The 20,646-nt window shown below is 49.1% G+C and overlaps 1 protein-coding gene across 7 annotated transcripts in view; it reads left to right on the forward strand.

Moving 5' to 3' along the window:
* The window catches only part of SYNDIG1 (synapse differentiation inducing 1), a 233,135-nt gene that overhangs the window by 98,241 nt on the left and 114,248 nt on the right, over nucleotides 1-20,646 (forward strand). For 6 of the 7 annotated variants that reach the window (XM_001148244.7, XM_009436945.4, XM_016937573.3 and 3 more), the window contains exon 3: nucleotides 18,642-18,779. The exons of the other annotated variant lie outside the window; for it this stretch is intronic. In XM_001148244.7, the coding sequence (XP_001148244.1) occupies nucleotides 18,642-18,779 (138 nt within the window). The remainder of the gene's footprint in view (nucleotides 1-18,641; nucleotides 18,780-20,646) is intronic. 7 annotated transcript variants of the gene reach the window in all.

Raw genomic sequence — 20,646 nt, forward strand, 5'->3', positions numbered from 1 at the left:
AGAAGTTTGAAATATCTGAAGATCTGAAGAAAATAAATGAAATATCTGAAGAAATAAATGAAACTATCAGAGAAATAAATGAAACTATCAGAGAATAAATGAAACTATCAAAGCCCTGCAGGTATCCTGATTTCAGAAGCGTGGGTCTAAGGCGCTGGTGTACACCGTGGTCTTAATCACTGAAGCAGTCAACTTGTTGTGTGAAGGGCTGGACCTGTTCTGAATACATTTGGCTGCAATCACTAATCACTAATCACTGCACACATCCCTTAAAGTGTACTCCATGGAATCCTCATCTCATGGAAAGAAAAATGGTTTGGGAGCACTGAGTTCCCGTCCCCATCTCTGAAAACTCAGAGTGAAGGAGCCACCCTGAGTGACGCCCCATCCAAAGCCCTCTCCCAAGTCTGTCAGGCTTCAGCCTGTGTGTGAATTACCTGGGTCTGGTTAAAGTGCAGCTCCCAGGGCAGGTCGGGGCGGGACTGAGAGTCTGCATTCCTACGGCTGCTAGGGGCCCCACCCTGAGCGGGAAGGACATGGACTTTCCTAGTTGAAGGTCCAAATGCATGTTCTCTAACCACTTCAGGGACAGAGGAGGCACGAGACTGACCTTTCTTGGGAGCATAAGCCTTCTCTAGCCACATGGCCTGACCCCTTGTAGCTCCTTATGGAAGCCCCAAGATCACACCTGCCCTCTTCTTCTTGCTGGACTTTTCCTTAGTTCAGTTAAAGACAGGGTCCTTGTCTGTCTCACAGCCATGAAAATTCAGGCTTGCAGATGGTTTGAAGGGTGAGTAAAGCAGGGTTTTATTGAGTAAAAAGGAAGAAAAGGAGGAAACAGGGACTCTCCAGAAGCCCAGAGTCCCTCCTGGAGTGCTTCCCGCCTGGCAGTTCAAATCCCAGGTTCCACACAGGCAGAGTAAACAGCACAGACTTCTGTGGCTCCACATCGGTGCACACTCTTTCCAGTGTGCAGGCTGCTTGGAGTTTTTCCAGGGCCCCCTCCCACCTGGCTGTCTCATTTTAAGGATGGCCCGTCCAGTGAAGACAACTCTCACACCTGCACTTCCTGCCCAGGGGAGCCCTCTGAAGGACACCCCCAGCATCTCCACTCTCCCCAGGATGGTAAGCCACTCTCCTGGGTCCCCCGTCACTCTGGGGCCCTCTTGAAAAGAGCCTAGAAAAGGAGAGCCCAGAGGCGCTCTGACCTGTGTGATGTGGAACAGAGCCTCCAGCCTCCTCCTTTCTGGAGACTTCCCTGCAAATCTTAGCTTCCAAGCACCGCTCCTCTAACTCCTGCCCCATATGGAGTCCATCCAGCAGGGCCTGTGCCCACCTGGTGGCATCTGCCTACTGCCTCCCTGAAAACTCAGGAGGCTCCTTCCAGAATGGGAGGGAGGCACGGAGAGCACACTGGGCTTCCCACTTGGCCCATGTGATGTGCGTATGATGGGGGCACCATCCTCTCCACTGTGTCTGCAGCTGCTAGAAATGCTGGGCCAGGCGTGGTGGCTCACGCCTGTAATCACAGCACTTTGGGAGGCCAAGACAGGAGGATCATCTGAGGTCAGGGGTTTGAGACCAACTTGGCCAACATGGTGAAACCCTGCCTCCACTAAAAATATAAAAGTTAGCCGGACATGATGGGTGATGGCAGGTGCCTGTAATCCCAGCTATTTGGGAGGCTGAGGCAGGAGAATCGCTTGAATCCGGGAGGCAGAGGTTGCAGTGAGTTGAGATCGCGCTATTGCACTCCAGCCTGGGCGACAGAAAGAGAGTCTGTCTCAAAAAAAAAACAAAAAAGAAAGAAAAAGAAATGCAGCAGCTGGTCCAGTTTTGTGGGAGAAGTAGGGGACATCGTTGCACTGCAGCTGCTGGAGGCATGTGCTTTCTTTTTGTTTCAGGTAATGAGCTGAAAGAAATAAATGTGCTCATAAAAGGGACTATTCCTTTCCCTTTCCCTTTCCTTTCCCTGGTTAGCAGAATGGACCATTTTGTTTCAGCTGGAGTTGTCCCCTTGTAGCAGCCCCATCTGTCTGTCATGAGCATGGGCTGTGGAGAGGTGTGAGAATATCAGACTCCTAGGGCTGGTGACCTCGGGAGGCGTCTGTCATCCTCTCATTTTTATTCCCTTCTCATAACACCTGGAGTCAAGTCTGAACACACAGGACTTCAATGTCTGGGGGATCAGAAACTGAGATAAAAATGATACTAACCTTGAGGAGAGTTTTGAAAAGCCAGCGGCCAAACCAATGAGAGGCATGGCGCACATTGTCCTGATCACCTCCATGGATCTGTAAGCAGCAGACAGGATTTCCAAAACGTGAGGAATGAGGACTTTATGTATTCATATAAGCACTCAAAATGTGCTATCTGAGCTCAAGGCAAGAGGTAGTCACAGCATTTGATGTAACAATTAGGGCCGAAGAAAGGCAGGAGGCAACATTTTCTTGCAGTCCTCTTTTGGGAGATTCACTTCTGCATAAATGTGTTCACCTGAACCGAAGGTGGTCCTGTGCCCCCTGTTCATACATGTCACCACCTCCACTCATCAGCTGGGCTTCTCAGAGATGGTGCACGTCCATAACCAGTTCTGAAGGCCTGAGGGACTCTGGGAGCAAGGTGGAATTCACATCTGCTAGCTCATCACACCAACCTGGGGAAATTGTCCCACCCTCTGTGAGGAGACAGAAAGTGCAGGTGTCCCTCGAGAGCCCGCCCATTTCAAGTGACATGACACCTTTTGGTGTCGGAAATACGAACTCAATAAATCAGTCAGGGACTGCTGGAATTTCTGCAAACTGAAAACTGTTCCCCCTCTTTAGCCTTTACTGTGATTTGACCACAGGAGGAGAATTTCTGTATGTGACCAAAAAGGCAAGAAGAAAATATTCAAATCCAGGCAGCGTGTGACAGGAGAGTGACTCGTGTGTCCATGTCTAGTGCTTTTCCTCGCTCAAAGGGGTGGCATCCCTGTTTTACATGTGATGAATCTGAGGTTCCAGCTGCTGGTTTTCCATCTGGTCTTATGTTAGAATCACATATGATTAATTCACTTATAAAGTTCCACATGCCCAGAGAGAGCATCAGAGACCTGGGCGTCAGGAGTGTTGAAGCCCCTGAGTGAGCCCCGGGGTAGCCCACCCCAAGGACATTGGTGACTTGCCCAAGGGTCTCAGCTAGGAAGGGGTAGGTCAAAATTTAACTCCAAATCTCATGCTTTTTCTCTTCTATTATACTGACTAACCTGTATCTTAAGGTCAAGTGGATCCAAATTATCTAAATCAAAACCAGAAACCCCAGCTTTCTATTAAAAAATCAATTTTTGTAAAGTTTACCCCAGAAAAAAGTGCAAACAAATACTGAACCCCAGTTAATGGTGTGATGCTGAAGTGTTTAGGGGGAGTGTCCTGCTGTGTGCAACTCACTCTGACATGGATCAGAAAAGATAAGATGAAGCGATGGGTGGATAAGAGGATGAACAGATGCACGAATAATGATAAAGTTGGTGCGGTAAAGATGCTAGTTGTAGAACCTAAGTGATGAATATGTGAACATTCACTATATAATTCTTTTAAGTGTTCTGTCTGTTGTATCTATTTGAAGTGCAGGTTGATGCCAGGAGTAAAAAAGATGTCTTCTCTGCACCATTTGTTGACTTATCCACTTTTAATCTGCTGTTTGAAAATGGTCATATACCAATTTCAGTATTGTATTTTATAATGTTATAGAGTTTATATGGACAGGCAAAATCTTCTTCTGGCAGAGTTGATTTACTGAACAAATGTGTAGCAACACTGCTCTGAAAATATATGGGCCATCACATTTAAATGTAAAGTGCTTAGCTATAAAGCTTTTAGAAGAAAACAGAAAATCTCTGTAACCTAGGGTAAGGTGAAGAGTTCTTAGCTATGACATCAGAAAAACAATCTATAAAAGAAAGAATAGACAAATTTTACTTAATCAAAATTAAAAACTTTTGCTCTGCAAAAAGCACTGTCAAATGATGAAAAGACAAGCTACACAATGGGAGAAAAATATTTGTAAATTGCATATCTGACAGTTTGTATCCAGAATACAGAAAAATTATCTCTTAAATTTAAATGTAAGAAATTGCAACCATCTAATTTAAAAATAGGCAAAATATTTGAACAGACACTTCATGAAAGGGAATATATAAATGGCAAATAAGCACACAAGAAAGATATTTGACATCATTAGCCATCAGGGAAATGCAGACTAAAACCATGATTATATACCACTGCACACCTCAGAATAGCTAAAATCCAAAATGTTGAAAATACTAGGTACTGGCAGGGATGCAAAGTAACTGGAACTCTCATACATTGCCGGTGAGAATGCAAACTGGAACAGCAACTCTAGAAAACACTGTCAGTTTCAAACACCATATGACCCAGCCATCCTACTCCAAGGTATTTGTGCTAAGGAAATGAAACCTTACATTCACACAAAAACCCATACATATATGTCTATAACATGTATTTCTAATAACTCGTAATTGGAAAAGCAAATGCTCTTCATTTTTGGATGAATGGATTAAACACATCGTGTTACTTATTATGGACTATTACTCAGGAAAAAAAAAATGAACTATGGATACACCCAGCAACCTGGATCTCGAGGGTATTGTGCCAGTGGAAATGGTCAGCCTCAAAAGGTTGATATACTGTATGTTTCCATTCCTATGCCTGCTCGAAAAGACGAAACTGTAACAACCAACAGCAGTGCAGTGATTGCAAGGGGTTAAGGATGGGGAAAGGTGAGATATGAAAAGGAAAAATGAGGGAGTTCTTTGGAGGTGATGAAGCCTTTCTGTATCTTGGCTGTTGGAGTGGTTGCATAAATCTATACATGCAACAAAATCCATAGAACTACACACTGCAAACACACACACGCACAAGAATGAGGCACAGATACACTGATGAAATCCGATTAAGGTCTGTGGTTTAGTCAGAAGTGTTATACCAATGTCATTTTCTGGATTTTGATCATTGCATTATGGTTATGTAAGAGGCAAGCAAGGGTATATGGGAACTCTCTGTTCTATCTTTGCAGTTCCTACAGGAACTCTGTTCTATTTTTGAAAATTTTATGTAAGTCCAAAATTATTTCAAAGTGCATATATATATACACACACACAATATTTCAAAGTGTATATATATAACTTATACATATATACACATAGATATACATTTATATTATATGAAGTCATGTTTAATGAATTTGAATATTCTTTCTGTAGTCTTCAAACTGTAACTAAAAATATCACTTAAATACATGCTTTTCTTTCAACAAAGCAGAACATTTTAGAACAGTGAAGAAAAAAAGGAAATTAGTGATTATTAAAAATAGCTAATGTCCAATTACCTAGAACACCCCAGCCCATCCCTTGATAAATAACCAGAGGTTTACTATAATTTGGTTTTACACAGAGGCAACCTTTTGAAATTGACCCATTGACAGTTTTTTTGAAGAAACAGACATTGACCCTTCTGATCTTAAAGCCTGAAACTTACATTTGTTTTATCTGAGCTCCTTCTTCAAGAGAGGACCTTCAGGCCTTTCAACCCAAAAACATTATCAAAGAACTGAAACTTACCAGATCACTGTATCCAGAGAAGAAGATGCCAGACCCCTCATTCATCACTTGATTGCTTCCTTAGGCCTCCCTGGTTCCTATTTTCTTACACACTGTTACATTACTTCTCTGCTATATAAACCCCTAATTTTAGTGGGTCAGGGAGATGGATTTGAGACTGAGCTCCCATCTCCTCAGCTGTAGCACTGAATTAAAGCCTTCTTCCTTGGCAATACTCCTTGTGTCAGTCATTGGCTTTCTGTGTGGCGAGCAGCAGGACCTAGACCTAACCCCTGGTGTTTCAGTAAGACTTTAGTTTGGAAAATACTCAAATCCTTGCAACCTAGGCAGCCCAGCTGAACCACAGTCGCATTCTGGCGTGAGGGGATGTGGCCAGGGGGCCAGCCAGGAGAGCTCAGAGAGACTGGGCGGGAGGCTCCTGGAATCACCTGAACTCAGGGTTCTCCTGTCCCACGTCTTCGGCAGCTGGCTCTTCTTGTTGCAGAGATGGGAGATGCAGATTTAAGGCTCTGAAACTGCAGAGGGCTGGTGACTTTGGCCACTGCCTGGAACTCTTGAGAGCGTGGAGCGACTGGTCAGGTGGGAGACCCACATTCTTCCCACTCTGGAGTAAGGTGGTTCTCATTCAAGCCGAAGAAGCTTCTGGTGCCCTTGGGTGGAGGACAGGGTTGGGCAGGATATGAGGAGTAGAGATGGCCACTGGCCTCTTAAAGGAAGAGATACAGTTGTGTTCATATGCACCCCTCCCAGAGCAAGCTGGATGGATCTCAAGAGTGGAAAAGGCCAGACTCAAAAGGTTGTATACTGTATCTTTCCATTCCCATGGCATTTTTGAAAAGATGAAACTGTAACAACTGATAGTGCAGTGGTTGCCAGGGGTTAAGGATGGAGGAAGGGTGAGATATACAGAGGAAAAATGGGGAAATCATTCTTGGTGCTCATAAGAAGCTCAGAGATGATTCAGATGGGTAGTGTGGATGGATGGATGTCAGGTTCCTCCAAGCTTGCCCTCTGTTCCAGGGAGGATTGGCACTCTAACAGCCTCCTCCACCTCCCAGCCCCCGTCCTGACCCACATTAGTCTGAAGTTTTACCCACTGCTCTGCTGTAAGTTCCTTCTGGCTCCTGGTGGTGGGTCTGTTCTGCTTTTGAGAGTGGGCATCCTGTGAAGAGCATTCCTGTGGCGCAAGTGAGAATTACCATGCAAGCAACGTACATTGTAAGCAGAGGTACTCATTTAGTAACTGGATCAACAGGCAATGATAACTTGACATTCAGCTATGAAACCAGCCCTTCTGGATGGGTCATAGAAGGCTGCATCCCTATTTATTTCCCAGTCACGTAGACTGATGTGGGATGAGCTCGGTTTTGTTCAGGCAGGGAGAAGTGGTCTGGCTCTCCACAGTCCTGTGTGTGTGATGCCCACTCCCTACCCCCAGCTTTGCCTGTGCTGCTTTCCCTGCACCCAAGTCCTTTAATGAGTCAGGGGCTGCCAGACCCTTCTTCACAAGGCCTGAAGTCCAGTGTACAACACAAATTATATCCACACTGTGAAAATAAAAACATACGAGAATGAAAAAGAAGGAAAAAACAGTATCATCGCCAGCTTACACTGATGGCCTGCTGCGCCCTGGTCACTTTGACCTGAATCACGTAGTGATCTTTCACACCAAGTCCTGGAAAGCTTTGGCCCACCCTGTCATTGAAGACCAAGGTATGCATCTGTTCATTGCACCCATCTGTTTGGCAGCGGTGATGAGGTTTCTCATCCTGCATGACGTATTCGTCATGTGTCTGTCACCTCCTCTCAAGTGTCCCGGAGTCTCATGGTCGTGTTCCACATAGGGCTGCCCCAGGGCAGTAATGGGGGTATCCAGCAACCCCCAGTTCCTCCACAGGCTCTGCAGCAGGTGTTCTCAGCTCCCCTTACCCCATACCTTCTCAGGTATTACCCTTGCCTGAGACACCCCTGGGCCTGAACTTTCTCTGAAGACCTGAAGTCTGCCCTGCAAAGGGTGGGAGAATCTCTGCCCCCAGGAGACCAGGGTCCATTTATTCCAGAGAGATAACTCAGAATACATCTTACACTGATTTCCTCGAGGTCCCAACAGGAGCAGCCTCCAGGCTCCCACTTCTCTTCCCCATCATCTTTGCTGAGATCATCTCCCAAAAAAGCAATTGCACCTGAATCCTTTATTCAAGCTCTGCTGCAAGGAGCCAGGCCTCAAGAATGCGTTTGTTGGGCGGGGCACGGTGGCTCACACCTGTAATCCTAGCACCTTGGGAGGCCAAGGTGGGCAGATTGCCTGACCTCAGGAGTTTGAGACCAGCCTGGGCAACACGGTGAAACCCCGTCTCTATTAAAAACCTAAAAAAAAAAAAAAAAAATTAGCCAGGCATGGCGGCATGCACCTTTAGTCTCAGCTACTCAGGAGGCTGAAGCAGGAGAATTGCTTCAACCTGGGAGGTGGAGGTTGCAGTGAGCCGAGATTGTGCCACTGCATTCCAGCATGAGTGACAGAGCTAGGCTCTGTCTCTAAAATAAATAAATAAATAAATAAATAAATAAATAAATAAATAAATAAATAAAAATAATGCATTTGCTAAAGCTGCCCTCCCAGGCCACTGAGCACTTCCAGGCCACAGGAAGAACTTAGCCTGATGGGTGAACTCAATGAAGGAACTTCTTATCCTACTCTAACCATTGGATTAAATGCCTATAGCTAGTTAAAAGACAAGTATTTCAATTAATGCAGGAATATGGAAAACCAGTCCTCTAATATAATGATATGTCTTATCACATCATAAAACCTGAAGTCCAGTGTACAACACCATTACCTTCACAAAGACAAACCAGGAGCTACACACAGAGGTGAATCTTAATGAATTTCATTTCATTCGGCTCCTGCTTCCAGAACATTACAGATCCCTAGGGCCGTCGTTAGGTGCTAATCAGAAACTTCTCAGAGGAGAAATACATTTGCGCTTTACCCAGGACAAGCAGACATTAACAGAGACAGTTCTCTTTTGACAACTTCCCTTTGTGAATGAATGCTTGTCTCCCTGGAGCACGGTAGATATTGCCAGGGAAACCCTGGATCTGCTTCCCCAGCCTCATCCCATTACTTCTGGTGAGGTTTTTGTCTGACACAAGTGAATGCAGAATGCAGCCTTACAAGGGCTTTCTTCCCAAAGTTTGCCTTCCAGGACCCCATCCCTGCCTCAAAGAGCTGAACGTTTTTGAAAGGGAGTTCAAGTCTCCCACTAATCATGTCTATTGATGATGGGAATTGAGTCTTCATGGGGATGTGCTAGGAGCTAAGACCTAAAGCACCCATCCCAAAGGAAGAAAACAAAATTTAAAGAAATAGGAGGGAGGTGATCCATTAAGGCAGGTCTGGTCAGCTTCAACCGTTCTGCCCATACACACTGAACGTTCATTTATTCCCAGAGAGTCTGTTTGCAAATAATCTTCTTCAGATATTTGCAAGCATCTACTCTGGCCCCAGAATCAAACTGGGAGCCTCCAAAAGAGAAAAGGTCAGTCCTGACCTCCAAGGGCTGCAGCGTGGTGTGCACCTTATTTACAGCAGTCAAGCCCCAAACGCTCACAATGGGAACTTCATCTCATTTGTTCTAGGACGTGCAAGGCACTTGTGTTTTATTTAATTTATCTTGCGAGGTTAATATATTTTTCTGTACAGAAAAGTTTCATATTTTATGCACCTAACTGGATTATTTTCTTCTAAAAATACCTCCCTCCTCAAAGAATATAAAATGATTTAGGAATATTGGACTAGATACTACTAGGAGGAAAAATCTGTTTACTTCTGAATGATGCATTGACTCGCTCATTTTTGAACATTATACATTAATTTATTTATTTTAGCTGAGATCCATTTGTTTTAGAAAAGATTGCCTGGGAAGCCAATACACAAAACAGGAAAAGCCTGAGCTGTTTGGGCCTGGGCAGGTTCAGGGACTCTGAGACATCCACCCCCCACCCCCCACCACCACTTGCCCTTTCATGGAGGCCCCAGGCCCTGAAGAGCACAGTGAGAAACCACTGCTTCGGTGACAGCACGAAAGTCCCTCTCCTTCAGTGACACATGGCATCGCCACCCACATTGTCTTGTGCTCTGTGACGTCCCTCAAAAACCAAATGGAGACCAAATGGTTAGACCAGGCCCACCACTGATGGCAGAGGGCATGTTTTCCCCATTTTCAGGGGCACAAAGGTACATATATCCTTGTGACTACAGCAAAATTTAATATGTTGCAATTAGAAATACTTATTTACTAGAAAATCTGGTGTTTTTGTTGGTTGAATTATCTGGGTAACGGAGAGCTGATTAACAAAGAATAACTGAATTCTCAGATTTTAGGAATTAGAATAAAGAGTGAAATACAGTTGACATTTTAACGACATTGCCCACGATTTCATTTTCTTATGATGGTTCCGAGCTCTAGTTTGTGGCTGATGATTGTTGAGCGTTTCTGCTGTACCTGCTTTGGGCTGTTGCGATGTGTGATGGAAGACAGTTGATCGGGGGGCACGTGCCCCTGGCATCACATACCTGGAAGGGGCTGGGTCAAGGCAGGGCTCTGAGATCTGCTTTGCCCCTTGTCATGGTTGACTCCTGAGTTGTGAACTCACAGATCGCATCTGAGCCCTTGGCGCTGATGGGAAGGGAGTCACAGACATGAACTCTTCCCATGTGCTAAAGAGTAATGACCACCCCCGTCCCTGGACTCCCCAGCCCTGCCCACAGGCTGGGCACTGGCTCCCCACCCTCAGCAGTGCCTCAGGCCCTAACACCTCCGTGGCCCCCTGTCTCCTCCTCCCCATCCCATCTCTCAGCAATCCAGCATGGACGTCCGTAAGGATTCCTAAATCCTCACTTCTGTTGAGAAAGCCATGGATTTCTTCCCAGCCCCTTCCTCAATTCTCCACCTGACCCATCCAAATGTAACAACCTGCTCAGCAGACAAGCTTTTTAAAAGGCAGTTTTAAAGTGGAGGGGTTTTGTCAGTTTGCTGTTGCTTGTTTCACACCAGTATGTGAAATATCCTCTTTCTACAAAAAAAAAACTGCTACCTAGGAGGAAAAACTAAAAGTATGATAGCATATACCCAAGACGATTGGTCAGTAATTTAGGGCAATGTGTGTTCAAATATGAAAACATGGTTTCCTAGGACTCTGCACTCTGGAACCCCCAGATCTCCATTACAGCTGTGTACGTGTGAGCCCTCTGTGCATCGCACATTGGGGGTTCTCAGGAGATATCTGTGGTTTTTACGTGACCTGACTTCAAGTAAAGGAGAGAACAAGGGGCCTCGAGATGTTGAAGAAGCCTGGTGCAGAGAGGATGATTTGACATGGGCAGAAGGGGTCGGGTCTTCTACAGCCAGGCAGCACACAGAAAACCCCTGAGGGACCCAAGTGGACCCCTGGGGCTTGCCCCGATGGTGCAGGTGCAGGAGGATGGCCCCAGCACTGGCCCTGCAAGGTCTCCATGGCTCACATCTCAGACACGGGCCTCACCCACGTGGCTCACGAAGACTCATTCCCTTCTGTGGGAGTGGAAGCTCTTGCCTGGAGACCTCAAAGGCAGCTGGGTCCGCTTCCACACACCTGTGATGTGGACAGAGGGTATCTCGCTCCAGGCTGTCTGCCAAGACCAGAGAACATGAGTGCACCTTCCGTAGATGCAGAGGGGCTTGAGCTGTGTCCTCCGCCTACAGCTTTCCCAGGTGCTGTCCTTGGTCTTGTCCTCAGTTGCCCTGGAGCCACCATAAATAAGACAGTCTTGAGCATGGCCAAGTCATCATTCTCACCCAACGTTGAAACCCTTCTCTGGAGGCACATGTAAATGATGGTGAAGATGTATGCCCTGGAGAGCATAGGAAGGCATTTCAGAGGGTGAAGAGAGGATCAGAGGTCAGGCAGCAGGGCTGAATGCAGAGTATTCATGGGTAATGATTGGCCCAAAGGAAGGTGGAGCTGCTGGTTACTCCACTGTCCTCTGTGCAAATTATAGGGGCTTCACCACTTTAGGTAGTGTTGTTTATACTGGCGTAGGCCACAGGCGAATCCCTCATTCATTCAGCAAATGTGCGTGGGTCCTACTATGTGCCAGGCACTGTTCTGGGCACTTAGGATACAGCTTTGGATAAAATGTGCAGATTTCTGCCCTCCTGGTGCTTAGAGGAAGGGAGTCGGGATGGGCATGATGGCTCACGCCTGTAATGCCAGCACTTTGGGAGACTCAGGCAGGTGGATCACTTGAGGTCAGGAGTTCGAGACCAGCCTGGCTAACATGGTGAAACCCCATCTCTACTAAAAATACAAAAATTAGCCAGGCAAGATGGCACGTACCTGTAATCCCAGCTACTCCAGAGGCTGAGGCAGGATAATTGCTTGAACCTGGGAGGTGGAGGTTGCAGCGAGCCCCAATCGCGCCACTGCACTCCAGCTGGGAGACAGTGCGAGACTCTGTCTCAAAAAAAAAAAAAGAAAAAAAAAAGAAAAAGGAAGAGAGTCAGAAAGTAGACAAATCAGTATCACGTGAATGCAGAGAAGCCCCTAGCAGGCTGGGGATAGAGGGGCTGGGAAGGTGGTGGCAGCTTTGCAGCTATGTAGGGAAGGCTCTGATGAGAAGTGGCGTTTGCGCAAAAGCCCCAAATGAAGTGGGCAAGCTAGGCACATGTGCATCCTGGCTTAGGGGACGGCAGGTGCACAGGCTCTGATGCAGGCAGGGCACACACGCATGTGGGAGGAGCAGCAGGGAGCTCCCTGCAGGTGGAAAACGCCAAGCCCAGAGTAAAGAGGGTCAGATCCCATGAGACTGCTGTGAGCGCAAGGTCAGAGATCACCAGATCCTCACTTTTGTGCCTTTCCACAGTGTCAGTCTTTTTATTGATGCTGCATTCTCCATCATAAAGGCCACGAGCTCCCTGGAGTTCCCAGGAGGTATTCTCCTTAGTGCTTCCCCTTGACTCGAGAGTGAGAGTGGCGGGCACGCAGGCTTGAGCCGAGCCACCCGTCAGTCAGTATTGCAAACCGTACATCACAGTATATTTAATCAACATATAAATGTTATAGATTAAACATTCCACAACAAACTAAGTAACATTTAACATCAAGAGAAAAGGGATAGGAAAAGGGGTTCGTGTTCCAGTCCAGGGAGAGTGGCGAGAATGGAAAGAATACACTGGCCTGGCCCGGGTGCTCCGTCAGTGGTCAGTGTCTTGCAAGGAAGAGTCTTTGCTGTGGGCGGAGCCTTCAACGGCAGATGCTGGGCCCTTATCACAAGTGATGGCAAGATGGTGTCTGTTAAAATGACTGTTTTCGAGCTGCTGAAGTCTTGCTCTTTTTACGGCTGCAGAGTCCTCTGGTGAGGACTAATAGTGGCAGAATGTGCTTGGTTAAATCCTTGTCTGGTTGGATGCAGCCTTTATTGATCAGGCAAAAAAACTCTGATCTCTGTTTGAAAACTCTGTTGCCCTTTGAAATATAAGATGGAGTCTTTCTAAGATGGAGTCACTTATGTCAAAGGTGCTCTATACAACGAACGACACAGTCCAATAGGACCTTCTGAGGTGGTGGAAACGTTCTGCATCTGTGCTGTCCCATGTGACAGGCATGGGACACGTGTGGCTCCTGAGCATGTGGTGTCACTGAGGGACCAGTGTTGGTTGTGTGTACTTGTGAGCACTTTAAGCGGACACAGCTCCACATTGGCCAGTGGCTGCCAGGCTCCTCAGTGCAGATGTGGCCATTGGGACTGCCACCCTTGGATGGTGCGTGAGATGCTCACCAGAGTCGGTGAGCACAGAGAAGTGAGCCATGGGCGGGGTTCAGCTTCCCACTCCTGAAACAGGTGCCTCACACTCTTGCTCACAAAGCTGCCACGAATGCTGAACATTGTGATGTGCAAACATTTGGTGTCATGCCCTGTGCTATGATTATTTTGTTAAAATATCCCCAGGAAGAAAACCCCGAGGGAACTGAGAGCCCTCTCCCTCTGTGGAGGTAAGGAAAACTGGGCTAGAACAGGCAGGCGATGCAGTAGAATGGGCAGCCCTGGAGGGCACCTGCCTTTCTCTGCCTTGGCTTTAGCTCAAAATTGTGGGACCTCTGCATGAATTGCAGACTCCTTCGCAATGTTTTCAGTCCACAGATGTACAGATTAAATGACTCATGAAGAGGATTCTTTAAGACAGCTGCAGTGCGTGATGAGTCTTTCTTGGTGTTGGGGATTGTGTGTATTTCTCTGCTTGGCTTGTTGGTATTTGTGTGGCCTCTCCTAGGCCAGCCTCGTCTCCTCTCCTTCCTTGCGAGTGGCATGATGCCCACAACCATTTATACTCCAGAACATTCCTGGCAGAAGAGGAACAAAGAAAAGAGCTGGGGTGTTTTTGCCTACCCTGTAATTTGTCTGAGCTTTGTTTGTTTGTTTGTTTGTTTGTTTGATTTTTGAGAGGGAGCCTCACTCTGTTGCCCCGGCTGGAGTGCAATGATGCGATCTTGGCTCACTGCAACCTCCACTCCTTGGGTTCAAGCAATCTTCTGCCTCAGCCTCCCAAGTAGCTGAGACTACAGGCATGCACCACGAAGCTCAGTTGTTTATATTTTTTTAGTAGAGACAGGGTTTCACCATGTTGCCCAGGCGGGTCTCGAACTCCTGACCTCAAGTGATCCTTCCACCTCAGCCTCCCAAAGTGCTGAGATAACAGGTGTGAACAACCATGCCCACCCCTGAGTTTTTAAAATCTATTTCAATCAAAGTTGACAAATTATTTTGATGTCTTCTAGCCTCAGCTTGGTAATTTACAGAGTGTGATTCCTTTATGCTTCTAAATTAAAATCTGTGAAGACTGGAGGAGTGCCCCAAAAGCTAAATCTTTGCTTCTTGGGGACTGTGTAATGCTAAAGCAATTTCTAAAGATGGAAGGCAATGCCTCCAAGTGCCTATGTGGTCCGGGGCAACGGTTCCCCAAGCGTTGACTAAGATCGGGAAAACCTCACTGTTGCCATGGGCCTCTCCGTCACCACCATGAGACAGACTTAGCAAGAAGCAGAGTCATCAGAGTCCTGGCAGGGAGAGGGGAGGAAGACACCTCATCTTCTCACGAGAAGCAATGGAGGCAAAGTGGGGTTTGTGTGCAGCCAAAGCAGCCATGTGCAAACCCAGCACGCAGCTTAGAGCCCTGGGTGCGCAGTTGGCATCGGGGATTCCAGACTCCAGCAGCCACTCACAGGATGGTTTGTGAGTGGACATGTTTTAACCTCTTGGAGCCTCAGCTTTGTCCTTTGTAAAACAGAAATGACAATGACAATGAAGATAGTAATAACACCATTTGTAAACTAAAAATAAAGAAACTAAAAGATAAATAAACAGACAGGTGGATTTTTTGTTTTTTTGCAAGGATACGTCGGGATCCATGGCTGCCATGCTCCGTGAGGTCAAGGGCTGAGCTGTGCACTGGAGAAATGGCCATTCCCCAGCCTGGCTCTGCTGCTTTCAGGAGTCTTGGACATGGGTTGGTTTGTCAGAGGTTGGACCTCCCGAGCATCTCCTACAGAGATAGCCCCTTCCATGCTCCCTGAGGTCAAGGGCTGAGCTGCGCACTGGAGAAATGGCCATTCCCCAGCCTGGCTCTGCTGCTTTCAGGAGTCTTGGACATGGGTTGGTTTGTCAGAGGTTGGACCTCCCGAGCATCTCCTACAGAGATAGCCCCTTCTGAAGCTCAGCAGTTCCAAAACCAGCTCTCTGACACCCCCAAAGCCACGTGTTTTCAGTGAGGGATGGAGAGTGGAGTCGACAGGGCCATGTGTGATGAGGTGCAGCTGGGCAGATACCCAGATTCCATGGGGCAAGCCTTCCACACTGCACAGCCTCCATGTTACATGCCATTCATACTGCACATCCTCCCCACTGCATTTCCTCCATGTTGCATGTGCTCCATGTTGCACATCCTCCCCGCTGCATGTCCTCCCAACTGGACTTCCTCCCCACTGCATGTCCTCACCCCTGCACATCCTCCCTACTGCAGGTCCTCACCCCTGCAAGTCCTTCCAACTGCACAGCCTCCTCCCTTCACATCCTCTGCACTGTACGTCCTCCCCCCTTCATGTCCTCCCTGCTGCACGTCCTCCCCACTGCACATCCTCCCCTCTGCACAGTCTCCATATTGCATGTCCCACCCCCTGCATGTCCTCCCCCCTGCACATCCTCTCCACTGCATGGCCTCCCTCCTTCATGTCCTCCCCACTGCATGGCCTTCCCACACATGTCCTCCCCCTTCACGTCCTCCCTGCTGCACTCCCTCCCCACTGCACTCCCTCCCGATTGCAAGTCCTCCCCACTGCACATCCTGCCCCCTGCACTTCCTCCCCACTGCACATCCTCCCCCTCTTCACATACTTCCCACTGCACGGTCTCCCCCCTTGACGTCCTCCCCATTGCATGCCCTCCCCTCTCATGCTGTCCCCACGGCACGGCCTCCCCCCTGCATGGCCTTCCCCTTGCATGGCCTCCTCCAATATGTCCTCCCTTCTGCATGTCCTCCCTGCTGCACATCCTTTACCCTGCACATCCTCACCCCTTCACATCCTTCCCCCTGCACGTGCTTCCCCCTGCATGTCCTCACCCCTGCACATCCTCCCCCCTGCACATCCTCCACGCGGCACACCCTCCCCACTGCTTGTCCTTCCCACCGCACGTCCTTTTTGCAGATTCCAGACTCCAGCACCTGAGGCTGGGAAGTGAGCATCTCCACCTGGACAGGCTGGGGCCTCACAACTCCCCCATGAATTATGCATCCCTGTGGGCTGTTCCACTTTTTTTCCCCCTTAGCCATAATGATGGCAATTTTCATATCTCCTTACTGTTCGGAGACCATATGGGGGCCAATGTGCAGAATAAAGAGAAGAGAAATCTCACAAGCCTGGCTCCGTGGACAGAGGCTTCGCAGCCCCAGACACATGAAGCAGCCACCACAGCAGAGGCAGCGACTCCTTGACCTGTGCCCAGCAGGAGGGGCAAGGCCAAGAGCTGGCACTGTAGCCTGAGCAAGTTGCTTGCCCTGTTGGTGGAGTGGCACTTCAGGTCCCTGCCCTGCAGGCTTGTTGGGGGGCGAGTAAACAGTGAGCCCAAGTTCCACGAGAGGCCACCTGGGAAGTCCTTATTGTTGGACTGATCCCATGAAAATATGCCGTACCAGGGAGCCTCAGGTCTCACTGCAGCCCTGCGGCTGGCTGCACAGTGATTAGAGGCTCTGATTGGCAGTTTTACTTGTGTTTAATTAACAAAAATGGGAAAGGGAGCCGTGGTCACCTGTGGGCCTTCCCAGCTTCTGCTAGTAAGGAGGAATGTCTGGGGGCACTCAGGCATCGGTGGTAAGCAGCGGGCTCGCAGCCACGCAAGTGCTGCACTCACGGGGTGGGCCCACCTGCACTTTTGTCTGGCTTCACAGGGTCTGTCTGGAAGCCTCCTGAAGAAATGGCCCTGTCACTGCCGTGCACTGCCAGTCATTCTCGAAGTGCTCCAGCTTGCGGCAGGAGGCCTCTGCTTAACAACCTTGGGCAGCTGGCAGAGAGCTAGGAAGCCAGGGCCTCCTCCAAGAGGAAGTGAGCCACTACTCTCCTAGGAAACAATATCTGGAATAAGATGGGCACCATCTTTGTATAGGACAAGTGCCTAGGCAGGGTGGCCCTGGTGTTTGGAAGAGTTGGTGTGAGGGCTCCGAATTTTGATGAGGAAAGAGCCCAGCCAGTGGAATGACAGCCAGGAGGCACCCTCTGCACAAACACCAAGGCAGGGCCCAGACATTCAGCCTCCTGGAGGAGTCACCTGCCCTTCGTGGGGAGGGTGGGGCAGTGGTTCTCTTTGCTAGGTCAGCATTGGAATCATCTGAGCTGCTTTTCAAAAATTACTGTGGAATCGCAAACCACATACCCCACGTTCTCACTTGTAAGTGGGAGCTGAATGATGAGGACCCATGGACGCAAAGAGAAGAACAGACACTGGGGCCTGCCAGAGGTTGGAAGGTGGAAGGAGGGAAAGGAGCAGAAAGCATAACTGCTGCACACTAGGCTTATACCTGGGTGATGAAATAATCTGTGCACCAAACCCCCATGGCATGAGTTTACCCATAAAACAAACCTGCACGTGCACCCTTGAACCTAAAAAAAACTTTTTAAAATATAAAATTAAAAAGTAAATTCCTGTGCCCAGCTTCACCCTGTTTCCCTGCTCCCAGCACACACCTTCTCCATCAGAACCCCCAGGAGAGTCTCACTCAGCCCCTGCCACCAGGCCACAGAGCAGAAGGGCACAGCTGAGGCTCACAGGGCCATCCTCTGCTCCTCAGGAAGCCACCCTCGTGCTCCAGGTGGAAATCAGGCCCCACCTGTGTCTTGACTCAGTTCAGAGTCAAGAGAAACTTAAAAGAGAGATTGAGGGGACAATGTCCTCCGTCGATCCACATCAGCCTTGCCTTGTCCTTGTCCGCTAGTGAGAAGTCTCGTAATACAAAGAAAAACACGCCCGGACTATGCCTTCTGAGAGTCTCCAGTCCATCCTCAGAACACACCGACAGTGCATGGTGGCAACGGGGCCAGTTCTGCAGGTGGCTTCCAGGCAGGCAGTCCCTACAGGCAGTCCCTGAAAAGTCCCCAGTCCCATCCTTTGTCCCCACCATCCAGGCACTCACATCCCAGCGATCTTAGAAATACTGCTTTCTGTAGGATTTCTTCTGCAAACGAGTGACCCAAGAGCCCCGTACTTGGCATTATTATCTTCCTGCTCTTGGCAAGCATTTCCTTGACCTGGCTGCCCTTCCTGGGAGGCTGTGTACTTGCAGCAATAACGACGACTCGAACAATGTCGGCAACTGCAGCTGCCTCGCGGGGAGGGCCTGGGCCAGCCAGGGGTCATCCCACATCCCTGGACACCCCAGGATGACTCCTTTATTAATCTTCTCTCCTGTCCTGTCCTGCTGGTTCTCTCTTGCAGAGCGACTACTCAAGCGACACAGAGAGTGAGGACAATTTCCTCATGATGCCCCCACGGGACCACCTGGGCCTCAGTGTCTTCTCCATGCTCTGCTGCTTCTGGCCTCTGGGCATCGCAGCCTTCTACTTGTCCCATGAGGTAAGGCCTCCTTGGTCTGTCGCACGTGGTGTGCAGGTGTTGACAGGGTGGGGGTGGGGGCAGCAATCCCAGCCGAGGAGGAGAAGCGAGGAAGCCCAGACAGCTCCTGCTACGGCTGGGTCAGCACTTGCCCAGTTGGAGGATAGGCTGGGAGAAGTTGGGGCACCCTGGGGCCAGGAGGAGGCATTCCGGCTGCCTCACCGCAGATGCAGCTGTGTCCTCGCAGAGGTGGGACTGCGTTCCGAAGAGGCTTTGGAACTGAAGCCGGTGTCTGCTGGGTAGAAGGCGCATGGCCTTTGGGAGGCTGTCTTTCATTTAGGTGCTGGTGTTGTGTGTGTGGGGTGACCCCAGTGCCGGGAAACACCATGCCCAGGTGGGCTACATTGAACTTAATGAGAGAGGAGAAAAGTAGGGTTCTGATTTCCTTGCTAAAGGCTCATTCCTGTAAAATAGATTCCAGTTCCACAGCAGCCCCCATGTACCTGCCCCAGGTAAACGCCCTGCTTGTGGAAATGGCACATCTCAGCATGACATCTGCCATTCCTCCCCAGCATAAGGCTTCTAAAGGTTTCGATTCCCAGCCTTTTTCACTACAGAGCATCCTGTTTGTTGCCCCTTATGCAACCTACATTTTGAAATATTTGGAAAGATTTTTCTCTAGCAAGTTCAGAGTACTCATTCAGAAATCAGCTATATTCACATTTTCATTAATCAGAGAACGACATTTCTACTTGCCAATTACAGAGTGAGCTGACGGCATTACCATGGCCCACTGCTATGTGCCCAACCAAAACAGGGAGAAAGGGCACTCCTCTGCTGGCCCGGGGTCAGGGTGGTGCTGGGCACCCATGGGGTGTTCTCAGGGAGGGCTGAAGATGCCTCGAAGGTACAGAGGGTCCCTCTCCAGCTTCTAGGGTTCAGGACCAGGGCTGCACACAACTGAGCCTGGCAGGTCCTTCGTCTGAAACAGATTTCCTGGCTGAGCCCAGCAGTTGCTTCTTGATGGCTTCTGTATTGGTTGGGTTTGTTGGACGAGTGAGAGGAGAATCCGCCCTGCCTTTATGGGATTTCTGTTTTCCCCTGCACATCTTGAGTGGTGACTGGCCCCTCTTTCTGACATCCAAGGAGGAGCAGGGGAGAGTGGTGAGTGGTCTGTGGTCCTCCTGAGGGCAAGCGCTTCCTGACAGGGCACAAGAAGTTGGGAAGCCTTTGCAGGCAGGGGTGTAGCTGGAGGGGCACAGTGGGGAAATCTTGATCTGCCGGGGCTAGGCTGAGCAGTTGTTCCAGACCCAGCTTTGATCTTGAGGGTCTGTCGGAGCTTCTCTTGTGACTTCGTCCCACAAATGCCACAGAACCCCTTCTCCATCGGCACAAGCATGGGGTGGGAAGCCTGACTCCTGGGTCTGGCAGGGCCTGGTGGCTGTGGAGTGGATGCAGGCATGAGTGAACCCTGCTCCAGGGTGAGGTCCCGGATTGGGACACACAGGAGCTGGAGAAATGGGTGTGGGCACAGGCCCATGGTGGGCAGAGCCTGCTGTGCCACATAAACTGCACCCTGATGCTGCCAATAGACAAGAGCAGTCTTGCAAGGGAAGGAGAGATTGGGCCTGGGAGCTGGACAGGTGACATCAAACGCACCCCCGAAGCCTCCCTTGTACACTCCAGCCCTGTGTCATCTCCATGTGGGGAAGGATAGGGACACACCCACCTTCATGGGGCCCAGCCACTGAGGCATCCATGTAAAAGTGCCACAGAGTGCTGGGTGGATGGAAGCCCTGGATAGATGGCAAGGGGCCAAAGGGAGAGGCTGCCTATGTGGCCAAAGGAGAGACCAGTCCTTTGTGGTGTCCGTGGTCTCTGCTGCTCC

The sequence above is a fragment of the Pan troglodytes genome, chromosome 21 (genome assembly GCF_028858775.2).
Source record: "Pan troglodytes isolate AG18354 chromosome 21, NHGRI_mPanTro3-v2.0_pri, whole genome shotgun sequence".
Classification (NCBI taxonomy): domain Eukaryota; kingdom Metazoa; phylum Chordata; class Mammalia; order Primates; family Hominidae; genus Pan; species Pan troglodytes.